Consider the following 11,788-nt stretch of genomic DNA (forward strand, 5'->3'; position numbering starts at 1 on the left):
TGGCTGTCACATGGCCAGTCAGAGAAAGAACCTGTTGTGTGGGATTATTTGTGACACAGAATTATAGAGAATCACCATCGCATTTTCTTCTCTGAAACATCTGTTAAACACCAAGTCCTTCTTTATAATGGAATTTATGTTAATGAGATTTTACTTTTATAATTAAACTGAACAAATGTGGGATATCAAGAAAAACTAAATGCTTTAAACAAATTCCATCCCCTTATGAAAAAAAATCGAATAGCTTATCTGTACTCATAAATGATGGAGGAAGGAAAAGAAGCCTGTGAGCTAGTTAGAACTGTTCTTTCATTTCCATTAAGTCTCTCAGGACTATTCTGGTTCCTGGACCCTAGATATAAGACCCAATGTCTTTTTTTTTATTGCTTTTCTTCAAGAATCTTCACATTATAGCAGATGGAACCATGTTTAAGAATCTTATAACCTTGAGACACTAGAAAAAGGTAGTATGTCAGGCCCACTTAACTACTCGATTTTCACATCTTATTCATATTTTATTTGCAAATGACAATAAAAATACTGAATCTCAATCTCCATAGCAGTCCTCAATTTTTGCCTCCTGGCTCATAAACCTAACAAAAAATGTCACACTTCACTTTTCTGGGATTTTGTAAACTTATTCAACCATTTCTTATGACCAAGACACAGACCTTGCTAGCAGAGTGTGGACGGGACGAGACCTGGATACACTACAGCCACTCACAGATGCAGAGGAAGGCACTTCATTTGGAAGCAGGAAACCATGGAAATCACATAATTTCTAAAGAATCCACAGCAGTTCTTACTCTGTCCACACTTATGTTTTCTTCAAGTACAACAAATTAAAATATAATTCTGTCAAAGAGACATTCTTTATTATCATATAAATTTGACCTTTACAGAACAGCCCTGGTCCATGTGCACATAAATATCCATTACTGGATAACCTCTACAGCAAACCCAGCCTGCAACTGACAGTGACAGCCATAGGCAGGACTTCAGGACAGTTGTCCAAGGAATGGGATGCAGACCACTTATGATAACAGTGATTGGAGAGGCATACCCCTTCATATTCTACAACAGTCAGCACTATACCAGCTGAGGTAGACAGGCTGAATCCTAGGGCCCAAAAGTTCATTGCTGAACAAAATTTAGACAGCACCTAGAGGCCAGGTAAGCCCCGCACTTTGAGGGGGCTGAGGTGGGTGAATCCCTTGAGCTTAGGAGTTCAAGACAAGTTCAAGAACTGGGCAACATAGGAAGATCCCCCACTTTTACAAAAAAAATTAAAAAATTAGCCGGGCATAGTGGTGCCCTCTGCAGTCCCAACTACTCTGGAGGTTGAGGCGGGAAGATCATTTGAGCCTGAGAGGTTGAGATTGTCAACAATGGTGCCAGTGCCCTTTGGCCTGGGTGACAGAGTAAGACCCAGTAATCAAAAAAAAAAAAAAAAAAAAAAAAAAAGTATTTTTCCACTGTCTTAGACAGCAACTCATTCTGGTAAGAGTAATCACATCTGCCTTTAAAAGAGCTTCCAACTGTTACATAAAATTCCTCTGACACAGAAGAAACATTCAAATAACCTAAAACTGTACATCTTTATCCCTAACAAAAATGGACCAAGAGAAAGTCTTGTTTACTTGTATTAATTCTGTTTCTGTCATTTGCAAAATGACATGACCATTTTCTCCCCAGGAAACTGAACCAAGATGTTTGGGTAGTTTTATAACAAAACCTAGAAAGTATTCTTCAAAAAACACATTTGTAGCAATGACATGGAGCCAAGTTTTTCCAAGTTGTCCTTAACATCTGATATATCAGAATTCTAAGCCAAAGCAATAATAAAAATTATACCTTCAATTTTATGATGAATGTGAATCTTGAGTATTTCTACAATCTTTATGATAAACCTTCTATTAAAATCTTGTTTATAAGAACTTTTCATATTAATAAATGTCAACATTTGCCCCACTGACCAAAGCAATAAAATAACATTGACAGACAATAAGACAACATTTTTTGTTTCCTTGGAGTAAAGGCTAGAATAGGAAACAGTAAAATAACTTTATTCTAAAGTTTATGCTTCTAAGACTGGGCGTGATGGCTGCACTCCCAGCATTTTGGGAGGCTGAGGCGGGCAGATCACTTGAGGTCAGGAGTTTGAGACCAGTCTGGACAACATGGTGAAACCCCATCTCTACTAAAAATACAAAAAAAGAAAAGAAAATAGATGGGTGTGGTGGCATGTGCCTGTAATCTCAGCTACTTGAGAGGCTGATCCACAAGAATTGCTTGAACCCAGTAGGTGGAGGTGGCAGTGAGCCAAGATTGCACCACTGCACTCCAGACTGGGTGACAGAATGAGACTCTGTCTCCAAATTAAATAAGTTTTATGCTTCTATAATAATATTTATTAGTCTACTTATCTTAAGAATTATTGTTATATTTGTCTGATTCTATGAAAAGATAAGGCTCTGGAGGAGAACTTTGTCTTACTCGGATTCAATTATCCTACAACACCATTATCACACAGTACACAGGTGATCCCAAATGCTTTGAAATGAAATATGTTTTCTTAAGTAAAACAACCACTATTCAAGTCTTATTTTGCTTTGGTTTGCTGCATGAGGCCCTAAATCAGTGATTTTCAGTTAGACAAGCAAAATCATATATAACAATAATTTAACATAATCTATTTAAAAGCATATATAATAAGCAAGCTTATTCAATATTGGGAATGTTTTTAGAAATCAAAATTCTATTTTGGCAATTTAAATCATAGAACAAAAGTTCAACAACAGCATGGATTAGTTGCAAACACTGGTTACAAAATAAGAATTTAAACTCAACGTTATAATTTTCTAGTGTTAATATTATACATTTCTAGTGTTAAAAGTCAAATGTGGCCATAAATTGTTCTGTAAAATTATAATTCAACAAAGTTTTTGGAGAGAAGAGCTTATGGTCAGTGTGTCACCCTACTGTATCAACACTCAGTGATGAAATAACTAACTGCCACCTTCTAAGGAGTGAGAAAACATGAGATCATTCTCATCTGGTCCCACTTGAAAAAACGACGTGACCCTGTTCGTGGAGTTTGGTCTGTTTCTGTCTGCTCCACTTAACAATTCTACTGTTTTTTTGGTTTATACAATCTGTCTTTCACAGAACTGATGACAAAGAAGGTCTCACTCTTCCACAACAACTCTATACTTTCTAGTTTCTCCTTGAATTTCTTAGTTTTGCTGTATATATTTTATTGTTGATAAAATAAGGCATACCATGAACTTTCAGGTGTTGAATAGTTTATGCTTTAAAAATCACTTTGATATTACCAACTGTGTCTTGTTTTTCTCAAGCCCTTTTGTCCCTAACTACCACCACACTATGGCTTTTTGATATAAATGTGTCTCTTATCACAGGAATCCAAAGATGGTTCCTTAAAAAAGAACATTAAAAAAGAAGACATAACATTGAATAAACATGTTTCAAAAGAAGACGTATGAAAAGATGCACATCATCACAAATTATTAGAGGAATGCAAATCAAAACCACAATAAGCTGTCACCACACACTCATTAGAACTGTCACTATTAAAAACAAACAGAAAACAGTAAGTTTTGGTGAGGATGTGAAGAAATTCCAACCCTTGTCCTCTACTGAGTGTGTAAAATGGTGTAACTACTTGGAAATTCCTCATGAAAATAGAATTCCCATACAGTCCAGCAATCCTACTCCTGAGCATATATTCAAAACAATTCAAACAGAATCTCTAAGAGATACTGGCATGTTCATATTCACTGCAGCATTATGCACAATATGTAAGATGTGGAAGCAACCCAAATGTCCACTGTGGATGAATGGATAAAGAAAATATAGCATATAAAAAGAGTGGAATATTATTCAGCCTTTTTTTGTGGGGGGGGAGAAGTTTTGCTCTTGTTGGCTAAGCTGGAGTGCAAAATGCGATTTTGGCTCACTGCAACCTCTGCCTCCCAGGTTCAAGAGATTCTCCTGCCTCAGCCTGCTGAGTAGCTGGTATTACAGGCCTGAGCCACCACACCCAGCTAATTTTTGTATTTTTGGTAGAGATGGGGTTTCACCACATTGGCCAAGCTGATCTCAAACTCCTCAAGTCAGTTGATCCACCTGCCTAGGCCTCCCAAAGTGCTGGGATTACAGGGGTGAGCCACCACGCCAGGCTTATTCAGGCTTTAAAAAAAAAAAAAAAAAAAAAAACAAGGAAATTCAATTCAACATCCAATAACCATGGGCTTTTTTTTTTTTTTTTTTTTTTTTTTTTTTGTAGAGATAGGGTCTCACTATGCTATCCAGCCTGGTCTCAAACTCCTGGCCTTAAGTGATCCTCCCACTTCAGCCTCCCAGAGTGCTGGGATTATTTTTTTCCATGAGAGATACCCATGTCTCTAATTTGCTAATACATATGTTTGTCTGGGGATGATGTTTTAGAGTTCTATAGTGTCTCAACAGGTGCTAACTTCATATTATTAGGAAAAGGTCCCAACTCTGTCTCTGCCTTGTTTTCCTATTCACTCCTCTTCCCAGTGGTTTTTTTTATAGTGTATGTATGTATGTATGTATGTATGTATGTATGTATTTATACTTTAAATTCTGGGGTACATGTGCAGATCCTGCAAGTGATTTTTATCCTTTGGTCATTGACTACTCATGGCAGTATTTTGGTGTTGTGGCCCTGCCTATAGGTGGCGGTCTCCTGTTCTAAGGTGTCCCAGTCAGTCTCCACAGGGTTCGAGTCTACCTCCATGAGGGCAACTGTGGCACTGCCTGATTTGTTCTCATGCTTGTTTCTAAAATCAGCTCTTTTGGTCTGGCGATACACTATTTCACACTATTGGCCCTTCTAGACAACCTTCACATAGTACAATAGCCAGTTACCATAGGCACTTCTGGAGACATTGTAAATATATAAGAAGTCAATTGGAGACTTCTTTATCCTGACTGCAGCACTCTAAGGACAGTTGCTCAGGGAGGACTCAGCTTTTTGAGCTCTACCATAATTTAGATTGGAGAATCAGAGCAGTACCTGACAGTCACAATACTATGTGGCAGCTGCTAAAATATAAGCCAGCAGTGCTATTCCAGACGGTATTTACTCTTTGTTGGATTCAGTTAGTAAGCCAAGAGCAGTCTAAAGGCATATCATCCTCATCAACCACCAAACCACCCTGCTCAATATAAAAATTGTTTAAAAATGTACTCAAGATATGTTTTATTATAAGTAGATATGGCAAGATGGTAGACATGAAGACAACTGCCTTTGAAAGAAGTCTTTATTACTCACAGTTCCCCTGAGGACAAGAGGCATGACATGTCACACAGAGCCACACAGGGTCACTCACAAGGAGAAGCAGAGAGAGAAAAAGGATGTTGCTGCTGGCCATACACTTTCTGTGAGATTCTCCCCTACCCTCCCATGTATCTTCTGCTAAGCTTTCCTTTAGTCTGGATGCTCTGTAAATGAATGTAACTTTCGCAAATTACTCACATAAACTGGCTATACTCTCAATCTATGCACTCTATGCCATTTCCTCCTCAAGCTGTCTGTATTACCTATTAATGCCCCTTCTCCCAAGTCTTACCTAATGCTGGATGTTAACTCCACCCCTGAACTTCCTGCTAGATCCCACCCTAGGCCCAATGCAAATTTCATTTATCCACTCTCTACTATGTTCTCTTCTAGACTTGATGTACACTCCATCAATTTCCTCTTGCCAAGTCCACCCCTAGATCTGATGAATACTCTAACCATCAACAGTCTGGGTAGCCTCTCATTGCCTTCCTACACTTTCCATCTACACACTTCTTGCCATGCAATGCCACAGGCTGACTTCGCCCTCTAGCCATTTACTGTCTGTCAGATCATGCAACAGGCTTGTATCATTCATCTTTGCCCCGTCAGCTAATTACTTTCCTGTTTGGGCTACATCCCTCCAATCATCCCTCCACTACTTGTCATGTCATTCCCTAGGGTTTCCACTTGCTTCAACCACACACCTAACGTAGGTTCCTCCCTTCACTGGGTGATCCTTCTACTATGAGTTCTCTTAGGAGGGCTTTATAATTTTTCATCCAAATATTTACTTGTTGGAAGTTCTTTCTTTCCTGTGAATGCTTCCTCCATTCCTGAAGTACTGCTGGGCTTTCCCTAAAGCCAGCTGTACTCACCACTACTGAATCTGATATTGAGTCCCTCTATAGGCTGGTTGCATTCTCCATTCATACATCTCCTGTGTGTTTTTCTCCTAGACTGTGTACTCCCATCACCACATACCTCCTGCTTACTCTTCTCATGGGCTAGATGCTATCTTGACCCATTCACGACTTGCTGAATCCCTCCCGTATATTGGCTGCATTATTCATCCATGAAGATCATTTTGATTTATTTTTTAGGCTGATTGCTACCTCTACACAATAACCTCCTCAGAAGACTCCCTAGAATGACTCCATCCTTTCTCATAAAACCTCTTCTGGGTCCTCATCTGGGCTGAATGTTCCATATATCCGTGATACACTTGCACATTCTTCCCCCCATCCTTGGTACCCACTCTCCCCATGTGCCACCAGTTATGTCTTACTTAAACTGGCTACATTCTCCACCTATAAACCTTTTGCCTCTACCTATAAACCTTTTTCTTGGACCGTATGCACTTTCCACTAGTGAAACTGCTTCAGAGTCCTTTCCTTGGCTGGATGCCCCTTCCAACAATATACCTTCTTCCAGAAATTCCTCTAGATTTGCTGTGTCCTCCAATAATGCACTCTCTCCCAAGACCTTTTCCACCATGGATTCTCCCTCCACTGACATACCATCTGATAATTTCTCTTCTAGGCATGCTGCAACCTCAACCTATAGCACCAAATGCACAACTCTCTTCTAAGTTTACACACTTCCTGCTGAAGTGTTTTTTTTTGTTTGTTTGTTTGTTTTTTGTTTTTTTTTTGTTGTTGTTGTTTTGTTTTTTTCTAAGCTGGATATTTTTTCTACCTGTACATCTCTTCCAATGTTCTTCTCTGGGTTGGGTGCTCACTTGACCCATGGATTTCTCATCAAGTCCTCCCATATACTCCTTCCACCAAACCTGCATCTCCTGCTGAATTTTTCCCTAAACTATACAATATTTTCACTCATATATTTCTTGCTATATCCTTCCCAAGGCTGGAGGATCCCTTTAACTATGCACTTCCTGGTATGCTCCTCTTAGACTGGCTACAACCTCCAACCATGCACTAATTACTAATCCGTCCTTTAGGCTAGCTGCACCATCTACCTATGGACTTCCCAACGAGTTTACACCTAGTCTGGATGTTTTCTCTACCCACATACCTACTGTTGAATTCTTCCCATCTCAAATGCATAAATCTCCAGTCAACTTTTTAATTTTACATTTCCAAATTAAGTTCTCTATAAAAAAAATGATATAAAGAACTAAACTTTCACAGTATCTCTAACATTTAAAACTCTCCTTGTGGTTTTCCATGTAATTCCTGGAATCTCACAAAGATTTGTTCTTTCAATTTATGTATAGCACTGTATTAAAATATTTAAGTTTATTTGTTGTTATTACTAATAAGCTGTTAAAGCTTGTCATCTCCAGATAATTTTTTTTCGCTTTACTCTGATGCTTCCCAAAAGGCTCTGCAACCAGATAAAAATGAGAATTCTTGTCTTTGATGACAGAAGACAATTTGACGGCTTTGAGGAAAAAGGCAGTACCCCCCAGTACTAGTACTTTGAAGAACAGTCTCTTTGGTACACACTTCAGCTAACAGAAGCTTCTGATGACACATAATCACCTTTAAGACCATGACAGTGAACAGAGGCAGTCCTCAAAAACACCTTAGTTGAGAAGTAGTTTCATACAATTAGTTTTTCTTAAACGTAGCCTACCCAGCCTTCACCAAATGAAACAGAAATGAAGGTAATTGAGAACAAGTTATTTAGATGCTTTGCTAGATATCCAATAGACCCTAACATCTTAGTACTGAAGACTAGTTTCTGTTTTCTAGAGGAAAACATTAAGTTTTTTTTCCCTCAAGGCTCATTTCTCAGTACAGAATAGAGGAAAGAGCAAAACAATAGGTAAGGAAGGCTGGACTCTTGCTCCCACTGTACTATACATACTCACCATGTGACTTTGAGCGAGCTAATTGACATCTTTGAATCTTGGTGGCCACATCTGTAAAAATGGATACTAGTAATGTCTGTGTCAGATTAGCAAAACTGTTGTTCAGCTTAGGTATGTGACTTAGCAGTTTGTAATCTGCGCCTCAGGAAAATAATGTAGCTGATATTTTCTTTTACTTGAATCCTATTTTGGGGTTCCAAAGACCTTTGTGAAGAGTCTTTCACACCTGTAATCCCAGCACTTTGGGAGGCCAAGGCAAGCAGATCACCTGAGTTTGGCAGTTTGAGACCAGCCTGACCAACATAGAGAAATCCCGTCTCTACTAAAACTACAAAACTAGCCGGGCATGGTAGCGCATGCCTGTAATCCCAGATATTCAGGAGGCTGAGAAAGGAGAATAACTTGAACCCAGGAGGTAGAGGCTGTGGTGAGCAGAGATCGCGCCATTGCATTACAGCCTGGGCAACAAGAGCAAAACTCCGTGTCAAAAAATAAATAAAGAGTCCTGCCATCTACCTCAGAACGCATGTGCAATATCTGTCACATACAAGGACCAGGAGATGTGGGCCTTCAAAATGCTTCTGTTGCAAAAGATGTTCTCTCTGGGAGGCCAGTCTGGTAGCCAGTCTGGTGATCATGCCAAGATCAAGTCACCATTACTCTCCAAGTCCCCTGCCTCCAGGCTCAACTCTGGTGCTCATCTTTCCTCACACATGATGTTTTCTGCATCTTTACCCAAGTCTGGCCCCTGCCAGCCCTGACACTGCTTGTGATCAGTGGCCTGGGTGGCAGCCACAGTCACCCCAGCCTCTTTCCTTGCTCACTTGGGTGTTAGTTTTCCCACTGTCAATAGGACACTGGCCACGAACGCTGTTCCATCCACAGGGCACAGGCCACAGGGATTCCTTCCTCACATTTCCCTCCCACCTATTAGAAATGCACACAAGGCCCAAACCTGGGTGGGCTCATGCCTTTCCAATGACAGAGATTCTCTCTGCCTCCCTGCCTCCCCTGAGTATAGGATTCCTTATACATGTGGAAGGGGGATCTGGCAGGGTGCTGCATTAGCCTGATGCTATGCTGGCTGTGGCCCCTGTGTTTCCTGTGAAACCTACAGGCACAGCTGAGCATAATTCTTAAAGGGATGGCGGCCACTCCTGCTGACTGTCCCATGCCCCTTGACTCTGCAGAGGGCTTGCAACAGGGGCTCATCCAAGTTCAACCTCCAAACTCCACCTCAGACATAAAACAGAGTCTGAAAGAGCCCAGAAGCCCGGGTCATTACAGGGTCACAGTGACCCTTTTTGTTGACGACTGCATAAACTGTAAGGTGACCACCTGACTACACAGAGGGACTCACCCTCTGTGGGGAGTGGGGAGGGACACCCTGGCCTCCTGGCCCTCCATGGCAGGCCCCCTTCCTCCCTCCCGCCCACTTCAGGCTCCCGGTTCCATGCCAGGTCGGGGTGCAAAGCACGGTGGTGCCCCCTCACAGATAAGGACACCGGCTGGGGGCTGAGGGGAGGGTGGAGCCTGTGCCTGGCCCCCCCCATGCTCGGCCAGCCATGCCCTTCAGCTCCTGAGAGTCGGGGGCCTGCATGCCACTGCCCCAAGCCACCCTCCTCTTGCCCCTACTGGTCTGTCCTGCCCTTCTAACGTGGCTGAACGGCATGGGTCAGACAGAGCAGGCCATCCTGCCCTGCCAGACTTTTGGGGTCGAGTGTTTCCCCCAGCCCAGGACTTCACCCCATGTCTTGTTTCCTATCCATTTTCCTGCGTCTGGCCCTCCTCATCCCAGAGCAGCCTTCAGAGGGCTAAGGTGGGTGGTGTCACAGGCCCTTAGCACCCGCATCTGTGCTGTCACCTGCATATGCTGCCACCAGGTGGGTGCCGAAGCCATTGTAATATGTAATAGGTGCCTCCTGCCCAGAGAGACGGATATGCCTGCCACAGGTCAGGCGCACTGATTTTCGTTCTTTTAATCTTTAAAACCCACAAGGCAGTTCACGTGTTCTAGGTGACACCATTGCTAAACTTCAGCCACAGGTCTGTTCATGAAGTGCCTGTGACGCTGAGCTTCTCAAGATGGGGCCCCTGGATAGGCTGCTCAGCGTCGTCCCCGCCCCACCCCTGCTGAGCCGGAACTCCAGGCAGGGCCCAGCCCCCTCCACCCCCAACCCCCATCCCCCCTCCCCGTTCCCCAGCCCTCCAGGTAGCTGTGGTACCATTTTTCATGATGGTTTCTCATTCACTCACTCACTCCTCAATCTCCATGTAAAGCCCCTGTCCCAATAAGTTCATGCTAGCCAGTGTGCCCCCTCTCCACCCACCCCTGTGACCACCGCCCTCTGACTTCAGACCTTTGCTATCCTGAATAAAGCCTCCTGCACCTCAGTCAGAGACTGCAGCTCCACCCCAGACCCCAGCATCAGGCTGAGAATTCAACAAGCCTCGGAGGCCCCCAGCCAACTCCCTGGCCTCACAAGGCCTTCCTGTCCGAGGCAATGAGGAAGTCTCTGTGTCTACTACCCCCGCCAGTTCCTCTCACCAGGGCCAGTGCCCTCACCATCACCATTGGAAACTGCCCCCTCTAAAATCACGGATTCAAACACTCCCCACACTGGCCACCCTTTCCACTCCTTCAACTCTCTAGGAATAGCTTCTCCTAGATGTCTCACAGACACCTCCAAACAAAGTGACGGAAATTGAGAGGAGTCAGAAACACTGTCAAGGATTTACCCAGTTTAATAGCTTGGGCAGATGGAAGCAGCCTGGGGTCTTTCATCTTCGGGGATTTGGGCAGCTGGAAGAGGTTGCTGATGAAGTCCTGCATGGCTCTGAAACTCAGGAATCCTCCCTCCTTCATCTCCTCCTCTCCAAAACTCAGGAACTCTCCCCATCCATCTCCTCCTCCTCTCCGAAACTCAGGGACCCTTCTTCTTTCTTCTCCTCCTCTCCGAAGCTAAGGAACTCTCCTTCCTTCTCCTCCTCCTCGGGTTGGGACACTTCTTCTACCTGAGACGGGGTGTCAACTTCCAGCTCCAAGATCCATCTAAGCTGTTCATCCTTTTGCAGTGCCCTCTGCACGTGTTCTGGGGTGATACGCACCCTGCGGCTGTTCTCGGCCTCCTGGCCCGCTTGCTCCAGGATGTTGGCGGTCAGGTACTCCAGAACACCAGCCAGAAAGACAGGTGTTGTTGCGCTCAGGCGCTGGGCGTACTGACCTTCTCGCAGGGAGCGCTCCACGCGGCTGACGGGAATGTGCAGCTCTGCTCTGCTGGAACGGGAACGGCGCTGTCTCCTAGGCTTACAGGAGCTGCGACTGTTTTTCTTTCCAGCCATAGTAGTTTATGGGTTTTGCCCGGATTGGCACAGCTTGTTTTTCCTGCTGGCCTGAGCGTCTCAATGTGCTAGTGCTTAACGCCGCCCACTGTACCTCGCTCCAGCCCCTCATTGGTCAGGAGTTGCCTTTGTGACAACCTCCACTTTGTGACGTCGTTGCTGTCCACTGGGCCCTGAGCAGGCCTCAGCCTAGAAAAGCCCATGAGAGGACCCTGGTCACCCTAGTAACAGGGACTTTCCGCCCACTGTACCTCGCTCCAGCCCCTCATTGGTCAGGA

At 43.6% G+C, this 11,788-nt stretch overlaps 1 protein-coding gene across 1 annotated transcript; it reads right to left on the reverse strand.

Moving 5' to 3' along the window:
- Positions 1-11,051: 11,051 nt before the first annotated feature.
- LOC141582705 (histone H2A-like 3) lies at positions 11,052-11,510 on the reverse strand. The gene has a single exon (XM_074391559.1). The coding sequence runs from the start codon at positions 11,508-11,510 to the stop codon at positions 11,052-11,054; it is 459 nt and encodes a 152-aa protein (XP_074247660.1).
- Between the last annotated feature and the right edge of the window lie 278 nt (positions 11,511-11,788).

The sequence above is a fragment of the Saimiri boliviensis genome, chromosome X (genome assembly GCF_048565385.1).
Source record: "Saimiri boliviensis isolate mSaiBol1 chromosome X, mSaiBol1.pri, whole genome shotgun sequence".
NCBI classification, from domain to species: Eukaryota; Metazoa; Chordata; class Mammalia; order Primates; family Cebidae; genus Saimiri; species Saimiri boliviensis.

What these genes read in the sequence shown, in the direction of transcription:
- LOC141582705 (XM_074391559.1), bottom strand. Translation starts at nt 11,510, where the DNA reads ATGGCTGGAAAGAAAAACAGTCGCAGCTCCTGTAAGCCTAGGAGACAG.